Here is a 27,980-nt window from a genome sequence, read left to right as displayed (position 1 = left end):
TCTGATCCTTAAACTGGACTGATTAGTCATAATGATGTTACACAATGATTCACACTCTAGATGACTCATACAGAGAGGGTAATTATCCAGCAGGACTTCCGTAAGTCTGCTGTTAAATGAGGGAGCTCATTACAGGACTGAGGGCTCCTGTTGAATGAATGAAAAAGAGTGTGGAGGAAAAAAGAAAATAAGTGCTTCTCATCAGGTAGTATTAGATGCCTACCCTGACTAATTTGCATATTTAATTTGAGACACAGGTTTCCTCTTAGCTGTGACCATGTGTTTTGTTAAGGAAATACCTTGCAGCTTTATTATGTAAGTAAAATCCCTCTTTAGATGTTTGACTTTGTATGTGAGATGAAGATTATTAGTCTTTAAAAACAAAAACAAACAACCCCATGACATAGCAAAATATTTTTCCAGCTTCCATATAAAATAGCATTTTCTTATCAGCTGGTAGAACACATTAAAATTTTTACTGCGTTAAGTGCCCCCTGTAACTCCAACAAAAGTCATATACAAAAAAAGTGCAAGCAAAAATTCCAAAGTACACTCTGACAGCCAATGCTCTGCGAATACTTTATTACACAAATTACATTCAGCTTCTGAAAATAGTGTTCTAACAGTGATACCATCTGAAAATAAAACATTCCAGAAACACATCAAGTTAGGAAGAAGAAAAAAATTAAATAGAGACTTTTTTCTTTCCTTCAATGCAATATCATGTTAGTGATTAAAAAAATAGAAGAAGACTTAGCAGCTTCATTTTCTTGTGGCACTGTATATTCTCTGTAATGCAACAGGTTAAGGACATTGAAGAGGAAAGGCACAAAACAGAAATTGGCAACTCAATAATTATGGAAAAAATATTTTGATGAAGCAGATAGTAAGACTTATTTACAAGATCCCCATATTTGATGATAAAATACTACTGCTTTAAATCAGTCCTGCAATTAGAAGACTTTGCTTTATTAAGATGTTCACATAAAAACCAACGGCACTGATATGGAATTTCCATACACTCCTTCACTTAAAAAACATAACCAAAACCAAACAAAAATTAAAGAAACCAGTGTACAGCCCCACACAGACTAGAACAGTTTACAATTAAATATATAAGATCTTAAACGTGCTTAAGGGAAAAGAAATCTGACATTCTGGGTTGAACCATATGATGGAGAACTCAAAGGTTAGTTTCAGGATGATGAAGGTGCTGGTGGCAGTGGAGATGCTGGACACTCTTCCTCGGAATCAGTGCCATCATCTTCATCTTTTTCTTGGTCGCTTCCTTCAGTGCTCAGCCGGTCAAACCCTTTTCGGCTGTAGCCTTTGTGACTTGCAAAGAAGTTCCCAAGGTTGATTCCACCACCACCCTTCCCTGTGGAAAGGAAAGGATTTTCATACAGATTGCTTTAACTGTATGGGGGGAATAAAAATCTATCTACTAATTAAACAGTATAGTGGTGATTCTTTTAAGCGTCCTTCCAGAAACTGTTTTTAAACATTCAGCATATGAGCCACAAAATCTAGGTGTATATTATAGGAAAGAAGAAGGAAATTAATCTTTGAAGTAGAAGTTTCAGACTATGCTTTTTTAGCATCCATTATTTCATTACTTCTACAAAGGTTATTGACATTCCTACCTATTTGTCCTTAGTTTCAAAGTGCTTCATTTCATTTACCACTTCTACAATAACTCATCATAGCTCCTGCTCTCACTGGTAGTGACTCATCCTCTTTAGTGGGCAGATAATGACAAATAAAAGTTGTTGTAAAATAAATTTTCAAAAACCCCTGATCTTTGCCCCCAATTCTTCCTTTGAGAAAGTTCCATCAAATCTCTTAGTCAACATGAATACAGAAAAAAAGCCTCCAGTTACTGCATTTGAAAATGTCTTCAGTGACTACTTACCTCTAAGTCTGCCTAAAATTCTGCCTGAACTAGAATCAAGCTTGCGTTCCCCGTCAGCTGAAAAATAAAGAAAATTTCAAAAATAAGCTAAACCCCAAGTGTTCTGTGATCAAATAAGTATCTGTATTTTCTGATTAAAATCACAGACATTCAACAAACTAATCAGCAGCTCTAAGAAGCCATTTATGGCAGTACTGCAATAGACTAGAGTGTTAGCATATTTGATATGCTATAGAGCACATTTGGTATGCTAACACGTTTGAATAAAAGAGTCAGGAAGCTGTATGCTGCAATCTTCAAATCTTCAAATACATCCAATTCAGCTGTGTAGCCATATCAGACTGCTGGATGGCCTACTCTGTCACAGTAGGTCCTGACCTGTGGCAGAACTGTGTTGTGTACTCCAAGTAGGAGTGGAGTATTTTGTGATACAAAATAACAATTTGGTGATACAAAATAACATTAGGCATTTCATCTAGTGATCAAATGTCTATCGCAGTCCGCCAATTTATGAAAAACACCCTCACCTCCCAGTGTTCAGTGATATTTGGAACTGGAATAATAAAAGCCTATTCTCTAGAACAGTTACTCACAGTTACCTCCATAGACAGTTGTCTTCCTCCACCGAATAAATACTAAAATTACCAGCAGGACAACAACAGGGATAATAAGAAGAGTTGTAATAAGAACAAAGGAAACTCCAGTGCTGCTGGCCTGTTGGAGCAAGTGTTGCTTATCCATATTCTTTAGAGGGTCTCTTGATTCTGGCTTGTTTTTCAATCTGGCTTCAACAATTGTTTCTGATTCTTTAAAAAGAAAACAATTTCCATATGTAATCCATATGCATCAAGCTGTTGCTTGGACAGCTGTTGCAGAACATGGTGTTACAGGAAACAACAAGCTAGGACACTGATGTTATCCCAAATAAAAAGAAGAGCAAGTCTAAACGATACCACTCACTAGCAAAGATTTCCTCCCCTTTTCTCAAATAAGGAAAGGAGATGTGTCGAACAGTTTTGTCCTAAAAAGTATCTACTATTTAAAATATAGGAAACTACCTCAATGAACCATTTTTGCCATGACCACATGGTGTAACATCAATCAAACATCTCATTTTGACAAAAACATTTCCACAAGAAATACAGAAAGCCAGTATACATCACATTATCATAAACACAAAGAAAAAGTTTAAGCATCTTTCTAATAAAACTGTGGCAAAGGGTTACATTTACAGAACTGTTACATTCCATGAAGGAATTTTGGTTCTACAAATCTGGAGAGCTTTTGAAAACTGCATTCAGTCTTGCTGACTAATTTGTTAACTCTATACCCACAAGGAGAAAAACTATTTCAGAAAAACCTTTATGATGCTGAAATGCTTTGTGATAATTTTTAGCAGGTAAAACTGTCTAGCTATGTATTTTGAATTCAGACTGAACAGCATGTCTTTACAATTAGCTGCATCAGAAACACATTCAATGAACACTGTTTTGATTCTGTATAAAAATTAAAATGATGCTCTACTCTGAAGGAGTAGCAAATGGTTCAGTTGATAAATGATAAATAATATGACATAACAATGATAAATAATATAATTGTTATCACAAGTACAAGGATAACAATGACACAATGAAAACATGTTGTCTCTTCAAGAAGTAGTTACCACTAAGGAAGATTCTCCTCCACTATCTTTCCCACCTCTGGGCAGTTGCAGTTCTCCATATATTTTCCCCCATGTCACAGTAGTACAAGCACTAGGAACAGTCACCAGGATGCTGTGAGAGGGGAGGCTACTCCTCTCCATTTATTAAGCATTATGACACAAAGTCCATTGGCTCTTTTCTCCCAATGGAGCTGAAAGATGTTCATTTCAGCCTACCTACTCTGAACAGTTTTAGACATTGCTACTTAAAACCTTTTTCTTACCCTGGTGTTACTTTTGCATTTTTTCCTCTATGATGTTAAAAGTGTCAGCTAAACAAAGCCAAAAGGCATTTACATATCCCTAGATATACAGGATACTGTTATATCAACACTTCCCTTTTGAGTGCTTCAGGCAGGCTGGTGTACCAATGGAGATAAAATAAAAGGATAACAGTGATGGCAGTAAGCATTTTATTGTTTCATTAGCATACCTACTTATTCTACTCTATTCTATATGCTTTCACTTGGGAGTTGGGATTTTTTTTTACTTTTCTCTGTCTGTGTGTATATGGCTGAAGCAAACTACATAAGCTCTGAATTTAAGCAAAGAAAACCAGTTAAGAACATTTGAACATTTTAAATGCCTTTATAAATGGTACCATAATGTGGTACTGTTTTTCTGAAAGGGAAATGAGCTACATAATAGAATACAAATGGTTAAAATTACTTTTTATGTACCTAATTGGTATTTTACTCCTTTGCATCTCCTCTGTATACTGTCTCCTTGTATTGTTCCTATATGCTTTCATTTTCTTTTTCCTTTTTTTTTCATTTTCATGCAGATTAAATAAACAAAAAGTCTAGTAAATCTACAGGAAGAAATGAAAATAGAAAAAAATAGTATTTCTTGCCATGCAGTGTGACTGACAAGGCTGTGTACTAAAGACTACACAGGAATATAAACTAATTGTTTGAAATAATCCTTTTTTTTGGTGGTGGAGGGTTGTAGAGTGGGGGGACAGTGCTGGGGATTTGTTACTGTTGCTGTTTAGAGCTATTTTTGCATCTGAGGGAGCTGCCACAGACACCAATCTGGAACATACCAGATGGTAGAATGCAATTAACCTACTAGTAAAATTTTTATTCTGTGACAGTGAAGCCCTTGTCATCGTTGGAAATGAAATGTTTAGGTTGGCTGTGAAATAGGTACAGCATTAAAAGCTTCCTTCTAGTGCGCCCTATAGGAACTCACAAAAACCAGATCAAGCTAGTCAGCATTCTGTTCCTTCAGCTGGTCTAGGTGAACATACTGTTCCCTTCATTTTCATGATGAATCAGACTAACCTTTTGTCTCCTGTACCTCAATACCAGCCTTTTTAACTGACCGATGCTCCATTTCTGTAAAACAAAATAATTCTTCAGGACAACTGATATTTCAGAAAGGCACTCAGTGACATCTTCCTACATCTTTCTCAAATGTACAGTACGATCCTACAGTAAACATTCCTATCAACACCTGGATTTCACCACGGAGAGTCAATATAAACTATTCAGTAGCTCACAAGGCCAGAGGGAAAAAAAAAAGGAAGAGCCCAGTTTTTGAAAGTTGCTTGCAATAATCACCTTTTATGAAACAGAAAGATTTTATGTCTATGCCTAAAGGTTCATAGATTCCCGCAAAAATAAAAGTCTTTATCATAATCAAAATCATAATGAATTAAAGGCTGGTTGAATCAGGGTTTCTTAGCTACTGCTCTTTTATACTTCAGCAAAAACTAAAAAGAAAATTTTATACAAGGACTTTCCTCATCTAACCTGTAAAAATTCCATTACTTTTTTATTCTCATATTTCTCTGAATAACAGCTGAGAATTGTTCATGTTCAGTTTACCAGATGCAGATAAAAACATATCCAATCAGAATCACAATTCATCTGGTCCAGTCTCCCGTTATTAAGAGCAGCTGATACCAAATGCCCCAAAGGAAAATCCATGAATTATAAGCAAGGCAAATAAGGAATAACTAGCTTAGTCATTTATAGCAGCGGACTCTTAATGGATGACTAACATCCTGCAGCCTAAGACTTTATGTCTGTCATATATTTTTTTATCCCATATAATGGAGCAGTGAATTATATTTTTATTCCTGTAAAACATGTAACCTCTCTCTGAATCCTACTAAATTGAAGTCTGACTAATCAGGTTCCTCTCCCTGAACTGAGAGTGCTTGCCTTGGGAGTTACTAGATTAAAACTGGCAAGTGTTTCCTCTGTATGAAAATAGGACTTCAAATTATACTAGATTATTTTCCAGTGATGAATGCTCCCAATGAAATAATATAAATTTTAAGTTGACCTTTGTTTCTGTTTTATACCTTGGGAGTTTTCTGCATGATAACCTCACAGGAAGCAGTTGAGTACTCAGCAAATGATACACTGAAATTACTAAAATACAAGAGTAACACTTATGTTTAAGCAAGAACTGACAATGGATGTGTAAGGCAAATGCATGTTGATTCCTTCTGTGACAAACAAACTCATGTGCCCAGGACCCACACAACAATGCTACAGAACAGTCTTTTAATGAAAACTGAGCAGTAACACACAACTGCTGCAGGTGAAGTTTGTAGTGCACTTAAATCACTCATAATGCCACTAGGCTCTTGGCCAGGAGTACCAGACAAGTGATACTGACCTGAAGGCACAAAATATGAAGTTAGGACATTAAGAACAAAAAGAACATACTTTCCACAGATGCAAACTTCCACACTGCTTTGGCATGAACATCTCCAACAAATACTGTTCTGTCTTCTGAAGCAACAATATCATGTGGCATCTCAAAGCTCTGTGAGGATAAGCAGTCACAGATTACCCCTAAGTGTCTCTGCTTTCACAAGGCCTCCTTAACACCTAACTTGAGACTGGTCATATTCAGTCCTGCTTTAGAATGGAAAATGCAGCAGGTGCTGATGTGAAAACCAAATGTGTGAAAGGAAAGGAATTCCATTTCCATTAAATGTTTCCCTTCTCCAGGGATAACGACATAGAAATTATTCCATATATTAATGATAAAAAATTATATTAATATTATTTCTATTCATATTATTACATTCAACTTTATCCACTGAAACATGTATTGTCAAAAATAATCTTGCTTTGAAGCCCACGCATTTAATTTTTGTTAAAGTTCATATGCAAAACAGCTATTTGCTATACTCAGAAAAAGATAACTCAATATAATTTAAAGTTGGACTGCAAATAAAGAGTGTATATGGTACCAAGAAGTGGGAATATTAACATTCACTCTTTAATCTAAGACAATATATAGAAACTGCTAGAAAAACCCTACAATTTTAATGTACAATTCTGCATGAAATACATTTAGCCTTAACTTACTCACTAGTATTCTGTAAAGAGGGATATAACCATACAGTTATTATACAGTATATTATTTCTGCATAGGAATAAGCTCTATTTTTTGCATAAATTACTAGCATCTAAATATATGAATCTTTCAATTCCTTCATTATTGTCTAAAATGAACTTATAAGAACTGTAATGGCAATAATAAAGTAGGCTTATCCTGCCTGAAGATATTATCTGTAGGAATCATCTAGAAGTTAGTATAATTTTTAAATGTATACCCAAAATTCTAGTGTTTTTATTTAGTAATATAAATGATTCCTTTTGAATGCCTTATAAACACCTTTGAATACCTATATAAATACCTTTGAATACCTTATAAAATGTCGTATTTTCAGCAATAAACAATTTTCCAACTTCTTATGGAAGTTGGAAAAGTAGAATGTTACCAATGTTCTCATATATATAATTACATGTAACAGGCAGTCTGTGTAGTACTCTACCTTTCTAAGTGGAATGAAAGTATCAATTATTTCTCCAGTAGAGAAGTTCATCACAAATCCTTGCACTGATTCTGCCTCTCCAGGATAGGGCTTTCCATTAACTGCAAAGAGGAGACCACCTGCAACAACATTAAATTTGCCTTAAGAACGCACACTTAGCAAACTGCAGTGAAGATGGAACTGTAATAGTTTAGATGAAAAAAGGCTGTCTGAGAGACAGAGAGGCAGCAAGATAACTAAACAAGAAGCTAAACTACAAGAGGAAAGGTGAGGTATAACTCACTCAAGTAATTTAAGAGATGTACACTTAGTTCAAATAAGAACCAGCAAGACAATATTTTACATATAGTTTAAATGTAAAAGGAATGTGAAGGTGTTAAAAAAATAACCTCAAGAATGCTGTGCTGTGGATGGTTGACCTGATGGCAGGAAGTTCTTTCAATGCATCAAAAGCAGAAAGTCAGCTGGGGAGTAAGTGGGACCACAAAAGGAAAAGATGTGAAGGGGGACTCAGGGATTAGAGGCCTATGGCAAAGAGATGGGTTTTGTCAGTTTTTTCTGTTTAATATGCTGTAAAGTTCCTAATACTCAATTTATTTTTCTTAGCAAAGAGTCTCAGAAGAGGCAGCTCAACGGGAAGCACAAGGTATAAGACAAGTCAGAGGTTATTAATTTATGAGGTTTAGATCGCATTCACTCAAATTCAGAAGGAAACCAAATGTGCAATCAGACTTCAGGCCAAATTAAGTAACCCAGCACTGCAGACAGCCACTTGTCCAGCAGGATGCCAAAGTAGTGCCCACCTACAAAAGGTGCCTGTGAACACTCTTTACCAATTCTGGCATCCATCTCCAGTAAGATGGTAGAAACCATAATGAAGTCTGAGACATGGGTAAGTGTGAACTGTCAGAACAAGTTGGTGTGGCTTCTCTAAGGTTTGTGCCTCAGCTCTGAACAGGGAGAAAAAGCCCACAGGTAAGCAGATTCTATAGACATATTTGTGCTTTCAGAAAACCCTTGACAAGGTAGCACATCAGAGGTTATTGAACGTGAGTTATCAAAGGGCTGAACAAAAGATCCATTAATGAACAGGAAGCAAAGAGCTAAGCTTATGGGCAGAGCTAAAAATTCTTCAGGAAAGAGAAGTTTAAATAGCGTGATGTTGAAGTGATCAGAGTCAGAAATTTTATTCAATAGTTTTCATGAATGACTGAAAAATGGGGCAAACAACACCTAGGAGTCTGAGGAAGGTAACTGAGTTGTGTGGAAAAGTCAAAAGCTTCATGATACTAAGGAAGTCCAGAAAGACTTTTTATACAAATAAGTTGTTAAACAGATGACAGATCAGTTTCTGCAAAGACAAAGGTAAAGTGAAGTTTCTTCAAAAAAATAATCTAGATCATGCTTATGTGATGTTTGAACTTGGATCTCAGGGGAGAGATCTCTAAGCCATCCCTAAAAGATTCTTGAAATCTCCATGTCTGACAAAATTTCAGTAGAATGTCTGGCATCATGAGGAGGAGAATTAGGAATGGAGAGGACAGTTCTACACTATGGAAAAACTTAGCATGCACACATATTGAGTACTGAGTGCTCTTTTACTTTCTGCATATCAAAAATATTCTAATGAAGCTAAAGATGTTGGAAGAGAAAGGCACATACAATACTCAAGGGGCTGATGCAATTAAATACTTATGAGGAGAGGCTAAGGTAGCTGGGGTTCTTTGGCTTGAAGAGGATAAGGCAAGGTGAAGGGGCACCAGATTGGGGGAGCGTGGAACTGTTATTCAGCCTCCAAAATTCTGAGATTACGTAGCACTCAATGAAACTTGGTCACTTTTTATATTAAAAAAAATAAATAAAGTGGATAATGAACTTCTGGAGCCTGCAATGGTAGAAGGCCAATGAACCAGACAATATGACTCCGTCTGAAATAGGATTAGAACTTACGGGCAATATGTCTGTAGAAAGATACTCTGAAGAACAGATCAGAGGTTACCTCCTAAAACTGCTAAATAAAGGGTTTGTGGATGCATAGTGAATAGGAATGACTACAAAATGCATCCAAGCTTACACACACTCTCAGAAAGCCTCTTTCCACTGTCAGAGACACATAGATATCAAGCCTCTCATCCAGTACAGCATTTTTTTACATTCTTGCAGATGCAAAAGAGAGAAACATGATATTAAATTTAGTATTAAGGAGTCAGGAGCCCAACATGCCAAAATTCCTCATCCAGTTCTTAACATTTACCTTACCTTCAGTATCAGTATTTAAAATCTAATTCCAAAACCTAATATAGTAATTGCTAACCAGACTGTGATATTAAAAGCCACAATGCTTTCTGTTTGTTTTCAATTCTCTAGTTTCGTGAAACCAAAAACCCTTCTTGTTCATTTGGTCTTAATTTTGCTCTCTTCAATGGAGTTCAAAATAAATACTTAGAAATGTTATTATTAATAATAATTCGTCATTTACTGGTTAACTGTGCAGTTACCAGGAAGCAGCAAGATCGCCTACTTGTTGATATCACATTTAGGGAGTTCATTTTTTAGAAACAAGAGATTAGATGCAAACTTTCCTCATCCACAAGCAGGAAAACAAGTTCTCAAATTTTCCATTGCAACAGGACTACTCTAGCAGATAATCAATATTCATCTCAAGATAACACAATAACACTTCCGACATCCTGGCACAAAGCAATTACTTGAAATATGAAGAACAAGAAAAAAGATTACCTGGAACGTATGAAACTGCAAATAGCTCTCTTCCAAATGCTTTGTGTTTGATCTCTCTTGTGAACTCCCCAGTCTCCAGCCTAAAGCACTGAATTCGACCATTTTCTCTGTCTGCAACGCACAGCTGACTTAAGTCAGGGATCAGGGCTAAGCTGTGAGGGATACTAAACTGCCCAGGCCTGGATCTGCCTAGAGAAGTCTCTGCAATTAAAAAAAACAACCCAAGTTTGTGTTAAAGTACACACTGAAACGATCAGTTTTACTTAGAAACAGCAGTATACCACATAATGCAATGTAACCCTAGGAAAAGACTAAGGTCAGCTTGCTTTCTTCTTAGCATTTAGGTAGATAACTCACAGTAACCTATTTTGTTTTCTTTATAAATCCCAAATTCAGAATTTGCAATTTCCTGAGGATATTCAGCACAGTTACAGCGATATATAAATCTGAGTCAGGCAGAAACAGAATTATCCATAAAACTTAAAATAGATTAAATCATAGCATAAATCTGGCAAAAATTATTCCTTTCTTACAAGTTTAAGAAAAAAAATTTGCTTTATGAAAGTCAGAATATTTTCTTGATAAAATAGGGCATGACAATATTTATTCTGAAAGCAAGGTGACAAACCCCCACTTTTTATTTTTAGTAAATATATAACCACTACAAGTAGCTGTAGAAAAAGCCAAAAGACAATTTGGATGCAAGGACAAGGCTGAAATTCATGTAGGTCCTGGAAGGCATTTTAGTCATAGCAATTAATTAAAACAATAAATTAATAGCAACATCAGCAATTTTGTGGTTCATGATGAGCTGATGGTAAGGGCAGTATGGGTGAAGTGCCAAGAGCCCTGACTGTACCTTCTCCCCACTGCATCACATACAGTCCATTCGGAGAAAACTGAATAATCCGACTGTTGCAGTAGCCATCCGAGACGTAAATGCTGCCAGTGATTGGGTCCACGGCCACATCAGTTGGTTGACAGAAATGATTTTTGTCACTGCCTGGTTGCAAAGGTACTCCCAAGGTCAGTAGTGGCTCTTTGTCATTGGCTCCTAATTTGAAAACCTTTTTTTCAGTCAAAAGGAAAAGAAAAGAGGTATTAGTTATGGAAGGTGAAACCAAAGACCGAGGTGGCCTAGGGAAAAACTCTTATCACCGTGTATAAAATAAATTTACATACCAAATATTGATTAATATATTGACCATAATATTTATTAGTAGTTTTTCAACAGTCCTGATTCTAGAAACTTCTGCTTAAAATACAAATTTCCTGTCATTACAAAGTAAACAATTTAGTTTCACTTTCTAGACTTAACTGCATGGATAAGCAAAAGACACAGCAGAATATTACAGAAGGATCTTGAAAGGCTGGAGAGAGGGTTCCATGAGAACCTTGTGAAATTCAACAAGGCCAAATGCAAGGTCTTGCACCTGGGTTGGGGCAATCCCGAGCACAAATACAGGCTGGGAGGAGAAGGGATTGAGAGCAGCCATGGAGAGGAGGGGTTGGTTAATGAGAAGCTCAACATGAGTTGGTAATGTGTGCTCACAGCCAGAGGTTAACCATGTCCTGGGCTGCACCCAAAGCTGTGAGCAGCATGGGAGGAAGGGGATTCTGCCCCTCTGCCCCGCTCTGCTGACACCCCACTTGCAGAGCTGCCCCCAGCCCTGGGCTCCCAGCACAGGAAAGACATGGAGCTGCTGGAGAGAGTCCAGAGGAGGGACACAAAGGTTATCAGAGGGATGGAGCGCCTCTGCTTTGAGGAAAGACTGAGAGAATTGGAACTGTTCAGCCTGGAGAAAAAAAGGCTTCTGGGTAACCTAACTGTGGCCTCCCAGTTCCTGAAGGGAGCCCACAAGGAAGTCAGAAATGAACTTTTTACAAATGCATGTAGTGATAAAATTCCCCATTCAAGTGGGAATGACTTCAAACAGGGAGTAGGTTTAGATTAGATATCAGGAGGAAGTTCTTTACCACAAGGTTGGTGATGCCACTGGCGAGGCTGCACAGAGAAGCTGTGGCTGTCACACCTCTGAAAGTGTTCCAGGCCATGTTGGATGGAGCTCTGAGCAACCTGGCCTAGTGGAAGGCATCCCAGCCCATGGCAGGGCGGCTGGAATGAGATAATCTTTAAGGTCCCTTACAACTCAGACAATGATTCTATGGTCTGAGTGTATGATTCTATTATTTCTACATGCTATGTCCTTGTAGCAAATTCTTCAACACAACTATATTCCATGAAGTGCACAGGGGTGAATTTCTGTAGGCACATTCTAAATGTTATTCTAAACAGGCCTAGATAAGCAATGTATATCAAATCTCTAGGAAAATAAAAATATTTTTAGCAAAATATGGTCCTGATACTAAAGCTTCAGAAACATACCTGATGAAGAGCTACATCAGTGACCCAGTAGTTACCATTTTTATCTACACTTAAACCATGTGGTAAATAAAATCTGCAAGCACAAATGTAGAAGAATTAAGTTAAAATCATTTTTTTGGGAAGAATTATATAGATGCAAAGATTTCATTTTTTATCTACAGATCAAAAACAAATGCTGTACGTACTAACTACGTGGAGCATTCAATGAAAAATACAGCTTTACAGCTTAGCATTTTCTTGACAATAGTGTCTCAGGTATGAAATTCAGTTGATCTCAGATATCTCATTTAGGCTACCTTAGCATTTATAAGGACAATATACAATATTCATTCAGTTACTCTGGCTGGTAAATGCAATTATACAAAATGTTAGAAAATAGATGATAGAGATGGCAAATTAATTTTATTATTTGTTGATTTTGTTTATTTATTTACTTGAAGATACTCAGGCTACAATTAAACAATTGTATATAAATGCACAAACTTAATACAAAACACGACTCTTTGGCATAAAATATATGGAAATATTAGTTCAATTAGTAAGAGAAAAAAACTTCAACTTACAGACTTTTGCCTGTGGAATGAAGCAGTTTTGCATTACTTGGATTCAAGACAATAATTGTGTTCTGTTCAATTGGTCCAAGTCCTCTTTGCTGATAGACAAATTTGTTGTCAAAAGAACTGTACAAAAAGAGTGGAATAGAAAGCCAGGATTAGAAAGTTCTACTGATGAACAATATACACACAACTTAAAGCCAAGTTTTGTAGTTCAGTTCCATTGTATTGTTAATAGCTTTTCTTTTTCTTTAAATATAAACCTTATTACATTACTGTATAGTTGTAAGAGTTAATAGTGTTGTATGTCTGCATTTTCTACTGAGGTTATGACTTCTAAACTAAAGGAGCACCAAATAAACACAACAACAATTAAAGATAGTTCTAAAGCAAGTAAGTAATAACCCCTTTTGAAATTATTTTGTTTAGTAACTTCATTGTCATGGCAACCCATAAATGAGAAATTCAACAATACCTAAGAAAAAAAATATAGGGAATCACCAGGGCATACCTGCCAGTAAGACCAGGTATACAATGTACCATCTAAGGCAGTCTTTGCATGTTTGTGTGTCTTCTGCTTTTTCTTTTCACATATGCAGTTCAGCATTTTGCCAGAGCTTACTACGACATGATTCAGTTCTTATGGCTTTTATTCTTTTCACAGTGTGCTTACACAAGACTACAGGATATCATGTGCATTCCTCCTCATCCCACAAAACTGCACTCAATTTTCAAGGTACATGGAATATATTAATAAAAAACATTTGTACATGTCACTATTTCATACATTAAGAATCAGGATAAACTTTCCAGAGGACCAGGCATGAAATTATCATATGCTTTCAAAAAATAAAAATATAGTAGTCTGTATCCTTACAGAGATGTTGGCTCTTACTCTGACCTGTTAAAATGTATCTTCAGCTTTCAGTGAAGGTAAACAGAGTGTAAAATATTTTGAACAACATTTCAGGCTAAATGTTAGAGCATGATGTTTGGTGTGAATGAAAAATGCATGAATACAAGGCCCATTCTCTGCTCCCACTTTGTATTTTTAAATCCATTTGTTAATCCCAAGAGAAATCCAGCCATGATTGATGCTACTTGGTAAACAAGAATATACTTTGTAGTCACAGAGAAGGCTTTGAATAAAGCCATTAAAACTGTAGAGCTGTATTGTACAGCTCTAACAGTCTCACATCTCCATAACATTAAATATTTATATGTCTAGAATTTTTAATGTGGAAAAGCAATATTGACTTTATACATAACCAGAAAAATCAATACAGAATGTGTTTAAGTTTCTGCATAGGCTATGATTAAAAAGTAGTATTTAAATACTGCTATTGCATACAGTAACTATCTGTAACTATTGAATTTCTGGTAGAAATAATGTCTTATGCCAAAATAATCCTTTTGACTATGAATGGTCAAACCAAACGTGAAAGCTACTAAAACTCTCCCTAGAGTTCTGCCATCATGTAGAGGAAGACAATGGATAAATGGTAATGACACACAAAGGCCTATGCTGGTGTTGTACCTTCTTGTTTGAACATGATTCTCCAGGTGCTATTATATTCTTTACCCTTCATGACAGTAATCTGCCATGACAAGTACTCTTTATTTTGAAGTTTTATTTTAGAAGGAGTCTAACACTCACAAAGGCTTGCTCTAGCTATGGATTACCAATCTGTAGCATCAACAATGGACAGATTGAACTAATATAATTGTTAATCTACATCGATAACTGCAAAAAATCTACAGAAATAATCAAAGAAAAGAATCTTAGTGATGGTAGATATTGAACAAAACAAGCCCCATTGAAAACATGATTGTATCTGCAGAACTGACTATCTAGAAAACTTAAAATAATTATTGGCTTTCCTTGTTATGATTTTGGTTCTTAGTAATGGTACTGTCTAAATGCCTAAGTATTTCCTGCTATTCCCAGCTCTTCTGGGAACTAAGTGATTTCAGTGTAAACAAGAGATTGTATGGTATGCAGAGAAATTCTAGTGAACTTGAGTTTATGGAGTGATCTTCCATTCATCTTCTCCCTGTCAAACTTCTTTTCTGGGAGAATGACTAGAATGCTACAAAATCACAGTCCCTCTTTTCTTCCCAGTGCTTGAGATTAATTTCCAAGCAATGTTCCTTTGTTTTAACTGATAAATAAAAACACAAACGATGCTGACTACTTCCAGCTTAAAAGCAGCAAGACCAAAGCCACAGAAAGAGAACAACTAAACACAGTAGTCATATTGCTTTAAAACATGGTTTCCTGATAGGTTCTGCACTTTGATACTGAAGGACCAGTAAAATCCCCTGCATATTTACTACTTTTAATTTCAAAATCCAATGTAATTCCACAGTTTTGTTTCTGCTTGTCATCTGGCCACTTCACACTAATGCAAAGGATTTCTTGCTAAATCTAGTATCGTTCTTGTGGGCTACATAGTAAATTTAGACAGACCACCTGATCTCATAACTTCTGAAAGCACAACCCTGAGGTCTATTTTTGATCAATATCCATCACCGTTGTGGTACTGTGCTCAGCCTGCCTACCTTTATAAGAATGCAGTAATAAGAATGTAACTGATATTCTCTAATAAGTTCTTTATAAATTGGATAAATAGCACACATTTTTCATCACAAAATGCAAAACAACTTCCAGCTGATTCACTGCTTAGCCAGCTAAATAGTTTTAATTTCTTTAATTCTACACAATACATGCTGCTTATAGCAAAGACTGCTCTGAAACTGAAGAGACCATGCTGTAGAACAACCTTAATTATTTAAGAGGATTATTTTTTTTAAATGATATGCTGAAGGAAGGCTACAGCCGCTGCAAAACTGCTACTGTATTACAGTGTTTGTCACTGCACAACCTTTGTGCTCTAAAGTAGATTGAAATTACCTTTTGCAACAGCATAGATAATTCAACCAGCTATATTAAGCTAATGAGAATCCAGATTTTGTGTCATATGTTAATAATGCATTGGAAATATTTGTGCATAGCCTAACAGCACAGATTGGTTCTGTTTTATCTGCTTCTATACTAAGCTGGTGAAGCATTGAAACAGAAAATAAATTCTGGGCTTTCAGGCCATTGATTTATCATGTTTACAATTTGGTAAGGAATATTCAATTAACCGTGTATTTGCAGCTAATGATGAAACTTAACTTAAAAGTCTGCTAACTTGTTATGCCTCCCCCATACAACTGTCATGATAAACCCTTTCCAAATACAATTTTTTTTCCTTGTAAAGTGAGAACACCCATTACTTCTTCCTTTTTCATCACAACACATGAAAGGAACCTCAAACTTAATGCCCATGTAAGTACCCAAATGTAAAAAGGGAAGGCTGACTGGGTGAGCACACTTCTGTCTGCCTCTTCTCCATGTGACAAGATGTGGAACAAGAGCTTAACAACAGGCATGTTTTCAAAATACATTTTAAAATCATCATACTCTATATAATATAAAAGGCCTACAGAGTTCTAGTTCAGCTGACTTAAGGGTCCTTGTCAACACTAGACTTCCTATACATTGATTAACTATGCTCCACAAAAAGAAGAAAAAAAAGTAAGACTTAGGAACAAAACCCCTCAAGAACTAGGATTTAATGATTAGTTATCCTTATGGAAGGCCCTGTATATTGTTACTGAGCACTGGTGGTAAATACATGGATTTCCAGACTACATATCACAACTCCAATCTTCTTCTGCAGCCACAGCATAATGAAGCTGAAGTTCTGTGAGTCTCTCAATGTGGTTGATTCATCATGCACACCTGTTGTTTAAGGGAATTTGTTGTTTTGTTTAAAACCTGTAGGCTTTCCCAATACTGCTGGATATCAAACTCAAGTTTTGTGCTCTGGACTGCTGGCATACTTCAATTGCCAGACACTCAAAAATATGTATTTTATAAGGACCAGCCTATTTTCAAATATTTTTACAATTTGTTATTCAACAACACAAAGAACAGCACTTATGTTTCTGAGTAGGAGGATAAAAACCAGCTCTTACACAACACTTGAAGTCTGAGTAATACATGTTGTACAATGCATCATTTAGTCTGTATTTATATACACTTGAGCTGGAGATATCTCTGACGCATGAGAATACTGGATGAGAAACAAATGATTGCCTTATCTGCTGCATTACGTTATTTACCTTAAAACCTAAATTACTTATTTTCGTTCATGAAACACTATTCTAAGCATCATTTGTTATCATAAGGTTCAGAATACTGTCCTATTTTTCAGACACAATGTTATCTTTAGATGAATTTGTCAGGATTTGAAAACAGACCTACCCCTTTGGTCTTATAGCTATATATATAGAGAGAACAGATGCTTAAAAAGAAGACAAAATAATAAGAAGAAACTGTTTTAAAAGGGTATATTTGAAAAGGATACCATATAACATGTTACAGGCTTGTAATACTTTCTCCCAGTATTTCTTGCAATTTCAAAAGTATCCACATAAACACATACACAATTTTAAAAATCAAATACATAAGAACACTGTAAAAAAAAATAGTACTCTTTATTGGAATGTTCTGTTCTTAAAATAATATGCCTCTGATTATATAATTCTACAAACACTAGAAGGACAACCATTCTAGAGTTCAGTTATTTTTTTGTTTGAGTGATGCTAAACGTAGCAAATTTCATCAAATGAGTAGAACAAAGTTTGTTTTGAGGGAGTACCTTGTAACAATCCCTTTTTTTTCCGTGTACATAAACACAACGAAGAATGGACATAGCTTTGCATGTCTTAAACCCAAGTACTAATTATAGTATACCATACTAAAACCTTATTTGCCCACGCTAATTATCCCTGCTAAGAGACATGGAGAGGTAGGGATAATTAATCTCAGTGAATATCATACTAACGTGGTCATACAGTTTAAGGAACTAATGTACTATGTTCTTTTCCCTTGGAGACACATTCTTACTGTCTAAAGACCTAATAACTGATGATCCTGAATTGTCAGTCACCATTTCTATTCTGAGTCTCTGAAAGGCACTGTCAGCCAAAGAACTGAATTTTTAAATGGAAAAAGAACTTCAAGCTGTCTTTTCTTGAGAAGGTATATAAACAGCACACAGGAATTCAGCCTTCTAACCCACCTTTCAGCAAGGGTCTCTACTTACTTTTCATCCCAAACACGATCACCTCTGTGGAAGACAACTAGGTTATTTTCAGGGTCGAGAGCCAACCCAGAAACTTGGCCTAGTTTGAGGTCTAACCCAGTCCACTCCACAGCCTCTTCTATGTGGAAATCTGACAAAATAAATAAATAAATAAAAATAAATATGAAAAAACAAAAATAGAATCATGCAGCATATTTATTAAAATATTCCAAATATGGTTAACTGGCATTTGGTACAGACTATTGGGAATTATATGGACATTTTCTTACATGCACTATTTCCATTCAATGCATTGCAATTCAATTCCAAGCATAGTTTTAACATACTAAAGCATGCACAAGCACTGGCAACCTGCTATATACAGATGACAGAAATGTCAAAACTGCTTTTGACTCTATCCTTTTCTCCAACTTATAAGGATACATTGATACATAAACTAGAAGTTTTAGAAGCTCTGTAAATACTTTCTACACTGAAAGATTACAAAAATAGACAATTGAAATCAGCAGGAAAATTTAAATATTAACTATCAGTGTTCGATTTAAAAATAGATAATAAATGCCATGAATGACTAAATGAAACATGTGGAAGGTGAATCATGGTTTGGTTTTTTTTTTTCTATTAAAGCTTTTAACACTAACAAAAGAAGACTTCTTGTACTTGTCTTAAAATGTAAAACTCAACTAAGGGAGAGAAATTTAGTTTTAGAGATTAACATTAAGAAGATAAAAGTATGGTCTCTTCAATATCTCTTATGTAAAAGCAGACTGACAAGGATAAGAGATGCAAACTGTTCAATATTTGAAAAGTGGCAGAGAGTTGACTGCAAGGATTAATTTCTCACAGATCACCTACTTAAATACTATTTGGAAGAGATTGCTCTTGTGTGGCTCTGGCAGTGTATTAAGAGACAAATGAACTAGATTATAAAAAATAAAAAATGTAATGGCAAAAGAGATCTCAATAATTCGATAAAATAGAAAGAAATGGAAAACAAAAAAATTCTAAAATTTGTTCTACATGTTAGGAAATCCACCACTGCTTCTTTTCAGAAATTGATTTGTTGAGAATAACTCAGGTATTTCTACAACACAAAATTAGTATGTAGGTGCATACAGCCAAACTGATGGCAAATAAGAAGCAATTTCTTTGAAGTTATGTGAAACTGGAGCCACTTCACTAATAGTCAGTGTGTTTGAAAGCAACCATGCTTTACTTTGCAACTTCCAGTTCACACAAAGTTTGTGAGTTCTGCTCTGATCCTAAACATCAGCCACGAGGGTACCATCTAGGCAGGTGAAAAAGATTTCAAAATTCACCAAGTGCAAGGGCATCCTGCTTTGAAAGAAGGCAGATAACAGACCTCAGAACACAGCACCCAAGGAGCCTGAGAGGGTTCACCTTCACCTGGAAGCGCTTTTCCAATGAAAGGCAAAATTAATGAGAAACCATGTTTAAAATCTTTAAGCCACCTATGCAACCCATCTGTCCTGACAATATCCTCCCCTTGCATTTCACTTGGAAGAGCTGTAGTCTGAGGAGCAACAATAGGAATGAAGTGGAGGGAAAATCATTCTCTACAACCCATCCAAGAGAAATATGAAACCAGTGCTGAAAACCTGCTGCAGACTGGATGTTTTACCTGTTTGGACTGCAATATCATAAGCTAGAGTAGGTGACCTAAAAGAAACCTACAAGCTATCAGCAACTGCAGTGTATCCAGGACAGCAATCAGAAACTTCTAAAACAAGAAATCCTGCCCTGTAGAAATTTTAGCTGAACAAAAGCTCCAAGCTAAAGGAAAAGCTGTTACAAAAAATTATACATATTCATACTTCTGTAGAGTTGAGTTGATCACAGCAGGTGCAGTGCCAGGTAAATTCACAGAAATTTGGATTTTGGAAGGAGTAAGAGAATGGAAATTGAGTGTCTGCTTCCTCAATTGCTTATCCAACATCACTTTATGGTAAACTCCAGAAAGCTTGTCTATGTTTCCTGTTACAGAGGCCTCTGAGCCTTTATTAAAAAAGCTAGAAAAAATAAAAGGCTAAACATAGGACCTCTATTTTGGCCTTTATTTAGTCTCTCAGAAGACATATACTGTAAAATAGAAAATGTTCATACTTAAAGCAATAAAAGATTTCTGATAGATCAAAACAATAAAATTAATGTAGAGTGAAATACCATCTAATCACAAGACCTCTAGCCTCAATACAATCTTTAGATTTTATCACATTTTTCCAAGATTTGTTAATTAGCATTGTATTTTCCTTTTCCTTTCAGTCCACTCTGAAAGTCCTTTATACAGGTTTATCTCAAGGCAACTGGCTTTTTACAAAAACTCACTAAATTTAGATTTCCTTCATCTAAGACTTATTACTTATTTCCCTACAAGAATTAGTGGCATATGGAACAGTTTCATATGAGGCTAATAAAAATTACTTTCCCCATTGAAACAATTTATAATTACTTAGATAAAACAAGATCATCAGTTTTCTTGTGAATGAGATCTCTAAACTAGGTACCAGACCTTCAAGTTTTTAATTTGGAGAAGTAACTTTGATTTTAAAAATAAAAAACAAGGAGGAATTACCTAAATTTAAAACATGCAGTTAAGTCTCTAAAGAAGTGAAAGATGAAAGTCTTATTTACTGACAGAATTGTAATTTAACATCCAGAATTTCCTGGAAGATCATTCTAGCTTTTAACTTGGCAAACTTTAAGTCATGTTGCACTCCCTGCCATCAGAGCACTTATTTAAGTCTTGACAAATTTAATTAAGCAATGCACAAAGGAGTTTTGAAAATTGGAGAATTACACTATCTGACATATTTAGAGGGTATAATTGTACTAGTTGCAGTGATAGGAAATAGCCTGACAGATTATTGACCAGTCTAGGTTAACAAGATAGCCATAGTACAGGAAGAGCAGTAGTATCAAGTTTGAACATTTATAACAACTTTACTTACTGTATTAGCCACTTGGTATTTCAGTACCAAATACTTTAGGCCAATTACATGCTAAAAATTTTAATACTTGCAAGACTAAAAATATTAAACTATTTTAATCCTGGTGATTTTTAAACAGTTAAATGAAATTAATTTAATACCAGAGTCTTGCCCTAAGAAAATTGAGAAATTTTTCAGTTCAATACAGTAAATGTTTTACAAAGGGGATAAATTTTTCATTAAATCAAGACAACTTTACGTCTTCCCCTGAGGAGGAAAATTCTCTTACAGAAGATTTTGTTTTAAATATGTAAATACTTCTCTAAAAAGAAATGAAATATATGCTTAAATATTTTATTGCTACAAAAGTTCTTTTATCAAAAGATGGTATTGACAGCTTCTGCAGGTCAAGAATTCTGTAATTAAAGGTACTACAAACATAAAAAAAAATCCCAAAAATGCTTATTAGGAAAATTTCAGTTTCCTTTTTTCTTATAGCTAAAAATTGCATAATTTGAAAGTTCATTTCAACACCAATAAATTACCCGCAAATATGGGGGCTACTGACGTATGCAAGAAAATACTTTCTGTAGTTAGAATTCATGCTATAAGGTATGTCAAACTGAGCCATATATTCAGCTCACTGACATTCCCTCTTCTGGATCAGTGAAAATAGAAAGGAATTTTCTTCTTTCTTTGTATGGATTAGTCTAAACTGAACAAGCTATCCACATTAAAGAAATGCAATCCACATTACTTTCCTGAACATTTAATTCCAGTCAGGTTTATGGAATTATTTGTGATTTACACATATGTTAGGCATACAGTAATATTCCACCTGTTTTTTTTTTGTCCCTCTGCCAGTAATTTGATAGGCTCTTATTTAACTGGATTGTACAATGTAACATTGGCAAGTCCTCATCTTTGGTTTTCTTTTAAATACAAACCCAGGAAGAGACAATACATGTTAACATTATGAACTGAAATAAAAATCAAATGTTTGATGGATGATACATATATGTCTACAAAAGTACTTGGAAACATCAATCTGGGTGGTTACAACACAAAAGCTGGCAAGTGTGGCTACAGCTTATGGATACAGATGGCTTTCATGCACACATATCAGCTTATTTTATGAGATACTCATCACATGCTGCATTATCTGGCTTTCCACATTAGCAAGTAAGGCTAAGGACAGTCAATATCACAGAGACCAAAACGCAAGTAAAACAAACACAGTAATTCCATGGTTTCTGCTGTCATAGAAACCTGAAGGGAATAAATTATATTTCTAGCACAATAAAACTGCCAGTACAAGAATATTTGGAGAGTCAAGCCCAATTTGAAATCAATATGCAGAAAATGTTACTTCTGAAGAATTTTTTAGGATAACCTACCACTCTTTCTGAATGAGAGAAAAATATCTGATAGAATTACAGCAATAAATTTTATAAAATTGTGTATCTGACAGATCAAGGTAGTCAGCAAACTCATAAAATGTATTGATTATTCCAGTGCCCATTTTATCGTAGTTACTTGTATTAAATTCTTCACTTCCTATGACTACTATATCCTATGTGTACCTTGTTTTAGCACACCCAATATAAAATCATTAAGTAAAAGTTATAAGAGTAGAAACTAATACTGTACTGAAGTACTACTGTTGTGCCATCAGCACACATTCTTTCTTCATACACGGAGGGGGAAAGGACCCCAGTGAAATACCTCTAAATTAGAGGAAGAACATTTCAATAATTAGGAAGAATATTATGTAAAATACTTCCAAGCCTCCACTGAAATTCCCTTCAGATTTTGCTAATGTGGATCACAGCTCTTGCACTGCATTTCAATGTATAAAATTAACCCCAACCCACCTCCTTTATGTTCTGTTTCCCAGCCTCCCTCGCCATGTTTAGACTGTTGTAAAAACAAAGATGGCCTCAAGGTAGACTCTAGTCTGTGGAATTTCTGAGTTCTGTCTCTCCCAAGAATAGTATTGTCCCTTTCATCATGATTTGTGATCTCTCTGGCAAGATCCTTCTTTTGGACTACATTAGCAATCTCTGCTACAAGATCTGATTCTGCTTTTTCTGTAGGGTTATGCTTATGCACATGTACAACATCTTTCCTTCCTCCTAGCAGCTTAGAAAGGAGTGAATAGAAATCACCTGTACAGAAGAGAGAAAAGATAAGAGTGAAAGAGAAAATAAACCAATTATAACAGATCGAGTAGTTTTAGAATGCTTCAGCAAGGTATAATATAACAAAGTTATTCAAACAGTTATTGACAAAAGTAGCAAAGAGGAACCGTTTCAGCCTCATGAATGAGCCAGGTTTCTAGTAAGAAAAGATACAGTCAAATCCTTACTGACTTTAAATTACATATAGATGCTCATTTTTACCTGACACCAGCATCAAAAAATCATTACCTCTACAGATATGTTCTTGGGAACAAGGAACAAGAGAAAAAGACGAAGGGGAAATTAAAGCAAAAGGGAAAGGAAAAAGTGTGCATATCTCAGTAAAAGAGGATTTATGATGGAATTATCTGGATTTGCCAGGCTACTGCAGAGTTATAAATCAACAAGGGAAAAATTCTATAGTTTTATCAAATTTTTCACTTACAAAGACAGTAATAGACAATCATGATACTTTTTAAAACATATTTTTTGAAGTCTGTCATTGTATAAGAAGCTTAAGCTGTAAGAATACTGAATTTCCCATTTACAAGCAGATTCCATAGCATCCACTGTAAAAAAAAAAGACATGAACCAATAAATTTGCTTTTATTTATTCAGTCTGGGTTATACTCCTTCTTTTTCTCCAAACAGTTGTGATATCATCTGGCAGTGGAGGTAAAACTATCTTCTCAATGCGCTTGCTAGCAGTAAAGTCATGACTGTAACTTTCTTAGGCATTCAACAAACATTTCAGCACATTCCAGAACAATAGCTCACACTAAAAAACCATGAAAACAGAACTTATTAACCAAGTATCTTGGCTGCCTGAAAATATTATAGGTTCTATTAAATACCACTACATCATTTGAATGGAAAGAGACATTGAATGTACTTTAAGAGTTATTGCAATTAGGTATCATTTTATTTCAAACACAAACCACTTGTAAGTGACAGGCTATATAGGACATTTTTAAGAAAAGTGAAACTATAAATAATGAAGCTTTCATACAAACCAAAGAAATAAACAAGGAAACAAACACCACCCCACCCCCGCAACAAACAGAAAATCAAAACCCAAAAAAACCCATTCAGAACCAGAAATCCTCATTTGCAGCCAGGGACAGAGGAAATTAAGTCTTTTGAAAATGATCCTCAGAGGATCTGTCATATTGTTAAACAGTCCCTGTTCAATGATTTGAGTAGAATTGCGTTCCTTGCCCTTGGAAATGAAATATCCCAGATGACACAGTCTGTCAGAAAATAATTACTGAAGTAACAGGGCCAATTTCAATTATATTAACAAAGCAAGTTAGAGAAGAGACAAAATCATTAAGCTATACAACTAATAGGAATTATTTTTTTCCAATGCAATTCTTAAAGCTAGAGCACTCCATTATCTTAACACTGCCATTTAACAAGTCCAAGTATTGATTCAAAACAAATCCAAACATTTCAAAAGTATATCACAGGAGTTTTGGATACAAACCATATCTATACTGAGAAAGATTTTTAATAACCAAAACAACCATCAACTGGTGCTGAAGCAGAAACACTGAAATTTCCTTTACTAAGGAAACATTTAGTATTAAAATACTCTACACTGGCCTTTTTCTTCCCCAACATTCTAAAATTAAATGAATGTCATACAAAACAAATGTTTTGGTTTTCTCTGTGGCTGGAGACCTATAGATGACCTAGAAGAAATAATTTCTGATGAGAGGTCTGAGTGGTAAAAGCAGTGCTCCTTCCTAATGTAACTATTGTCTCCTTAAACAAACAAGCCTGATGCTATTTTGAACTGCTGACCTTTTTAAAGCAAGTTTAATGATCCTTGCACAGCTTACCCTCTCCTAGTTCTGTATCAAGTGCCTTGTAATTATTGGCTGCAAAAGGACATCAACATACTACAGTTGTTACAAAGGTTTCAGAACTATAACAGTTTATATGCTCATTCTACTTGAGTGAAGAAGTTTGACAGCTTCATGCTCCAGCCAAAAGTGCTGCGTTTTATCTCTGGCGTTGTCAAGTGTTGTCACAGATTAATTAACCTGGTCTCTAAAATAGATACTGCTTGTTGATTGAAAAAATAAAAAGAAGACAAAAAAGTTCTTTTGTTTACATGTCTGATATTAGCAGCTTCAAAAGAAACTGTTAAAATATAGGGCTCAATAGGGGACAAGAAGAAAAGAGAGCAGGAGAATTCAACTTAAAAAACATGAAATGCCCAGGGAATTATTTTTAGGACAGAATGCTTTCATGAAAAGTGGTCTTTATGGAAGCTATGAATCATTTTCTCCTAGAGCTGAGCTAATGAGCATAAGATATATGACAAACTTTTGAACACTGGTGTATAGAGTAGGGCAGTTTGAGTACTATAGCCACTATCCATGAGCATACATGAAATATTTTTCAAGATGAGCTTGTCCTGTAAGAGCTTTCATTAAGCAGGGGTTTTGTAAGCACAGCAGTTAAAATATTTAGGAACTATCTGAATGTATGGAAAAGGGTGTGCATCAGAGAACAGAAGTGGTCAGAAGTGCAGGTGCCCTGAAACTGTGATCCTTTCCTTAAATGAATGCATTTGAGAAAATGAATATGGAATCTGAACACACACAAAGATCAAAAAACATCCAGGAAGTCTACATGTGTGACCAGTACCTCCAAACTAATGGCAGAAACACTAGGCTGAAGTGTCCTATCAATATCCTGGCTATTTGACAGAGCTCAGAGTATTTAGAAGGCACAAAAGACATTAAAGCCAAAAATTTAATTTTGCTGATTACCCAGTGTCTGCAACCCTACCCTAAATTCCACACTCTGAATGTGCATCTAACTTTTTTTCACCTTTGCTTGTGATGTCCAGGCAGACTCCAGTAATTTGTAAGCAGTGTAATTTTAAGAAATAGTTCAAAACTTACTAGACATAGCTAGCAAAGAGCAGACTCATGTTGATTCTGAGTAAAAGCAGCTCTGTGTAAAACCATATCCAGCAAACATCAAAGCACAATCTTGTGTTACTACTTGGCAGTGGTCTTGTACCAGCTGGAACAGTTGGAGGTGGTGTTTGCCTGAAGATACTCAGTAGGAAAGGAACACTGGTCAATGCTTGGTCTTGTCTGTGATGAGATAGCCTGGCCTTTAGAATGCCTGAGTATAACTAGACAAAGACATGGGTGAATCAACAACTTGATCTTACTGAAGAAACTGAAATCTAGCAGTGCAGTCTCTGGGAAGCTGCTTGATTAGGTCACTTTCAGAGAAGATACTTGTATTTCTTGCGTGCAAGCTATCAGCAGTTTCTTTGATAAAAAAGATAATTGGCTACAAACACCTGTAGCTTATTCTTTCTGGAAGAAGTGATGGCTGTCAAGACCAACATCTCAAGAGTGAAACAATCCACAAGCATATTCCAGTAAATTTAAACCTTCTCTGGTGGCTCTACACTATCAAAACTCTTTTATAGAATGATGTTTTGGTTTACAGTCATACAAACAAAATCATAACATTGGCAGAGAACATAAATCAAGAGTCAGACAGTGAAGACAAAACATTCCATTTAAAATGGCTTCTTTCCATGCTTCTTGTACACTTTTCCTGCTTATATATGCAATTTATACCAACTGCCTTTTTTTTTTTCTTTTTGCTTAGATCTGATGGTCCTTTTTTACTATTGTATTGTGCTGAAGATGCTTTTGTAAAGATTATGAATAACCTTATCCTAACCAAAATCTAAGCCTCATCCTTTATTTACAACTTAGAGCAGGATTGTTCAGTGTTGAGAGAGCAAGCAAATCCTCTGCTATTCTGAATCTCCTTAATTATAATTTCCTAGCAGCATATATCACTCCTAGTATCTTTTTGTAGTATTTTCTTCCAAGGTTTAATTCAGTCACTTTTATCTCACTTTTGTACTCTCTTTAAGAGATCTCATACAATCTGAGCCCTCAACATGTTGTCAAAGACTGAAAACATCTGAAGATTTTCTTGTTTGTCTGGCCTTAATCTAAAAATGTCTCAAGCACTTCATCCTACACATCCCACATCTGAAACACAAATTTGCCTTTTGTTTCAAGCTTCTCCTAAAGATTTTTAATCACCTACCAAATCAAACGCCTCCCTTTTCTCACAGTCATATACAAACTAGCAAAAGTAGATTATACAAAACATTTTAGAAAGAAATGTAGCCTATGCTGGCATAAAAACTGGAAGCTGGTTGAAGTTGCTTCCATGGCTTTGCCATGTAACATTATCACAAAAACACACTATTGAAAAATTGAAGACCTGCCTGCACACTGTTTCTCCTTTCCTCTTCCTTTCAACACCTGCCCCACAAGATATTGCAAGCCTCCCTTCACATCTCCCCCTCTTTTTTTTTTTTTTTTCCCCTTAAGGAAACAAAAGAGAGATGCACAGAGAGCTGTATCTCCTTCTTTCACTTAAACCAATCAGAGATTTCTAACCCAGATGCAAAAAGGTCTCATTCAATGTATTTTTACTGTAACCAGCATTTCTAAGAAATGCAGAACTTTACAGAAAATATGCTACTCAACACAGACATTTCAGTTTCCCAACTCACAGATTCAGCTACAACCTAG

The 27,980-nt window shown here is 35.5% G+C and overlaps 1 protein-coding gene across 5 annotated transcripts in view; it reads right to left on the bottom strand.

Annotated features, from left to right (window-relative positions):
- Window positions 1-572: 572 nt before the first annotated feature.
- PAM (peptidylglycine alpha-amidating monooxygenase) overlaps window positions 573-27,980 on the bottom strand; it is a 117,955-nt gene continuing 90,547 nt past the window's right edge. The window contains exons 16-27 of one of the 5 annotated variants that reach the window (XM_084225754.1): window positions 23,080-23,373; window positions 18,258-18,387; window positions 13,108-13,224; window positions 12,545-12,617; window positions 11,018-11,225; window positions 10,159-10,359; window positions 7,420-7,538; window positions 6,299-6,398; window positions 4,901-4,954; window positions 2,506-2,718; window positions 1,913-1,969; window positions 573-1,378 (exon numbers count right to left, since the gene is read on the bottom strand). In XM_084225754.1, coding sequence (XP_084081880.1) covers window positions 1,197-1,378; window positions 1,913-1,969; window positions 2,506-2,718; window positions 4,901-4,954; window positions 6,299-6,398; window positions 7,420-7,538; window positions 10,159-10,359; window positions 11,018-11,225; window positions 12,545-12,617; window positions 13,108-13,224; window positions 18,258-18,387; window positions 23,080-23,373 — 1,748 coding nt within the window. In that variant the 3' untranslated portion in view covers window positions 573-1,196. The remainder of the gene's footprint in view (window positions 1,379-1,912; window positions 1,970-2,505; window positions 2,719-4,900; window positions 4,955-6,298; window positions 6,399-7,419; window positions 7,539-10,158; window positions 10,360-11,017; window positions 11,226-12,544; window positions 12,618-13,107; window positions 13,225-18,257; window positions 18,388-23,079; window positions 23,374-27,980) is intronic. The other 4 variants (XM_084225755.1, XM_084225756.1, XM_084225758.1 and 1 more) reach the window with 4 other exon arrangements.

This window comes from Fringilla coelebs (assembly GCF_963513975.1).
Source record: "Fringilla coelebs genome assembly, chromosome: Z".
Classification (NCBI taxonomy): domain Eukaryota; kingdom Metazoa; phylum Chordata; class Aves; order Passeriformes; family Fringillidae; genus Fringilla; species Fringilla coelebs.
Note: the sequence above shows the minus strand (reverse complement) of the source record. Positions and strands in the feature narration are given on the sequence as shown.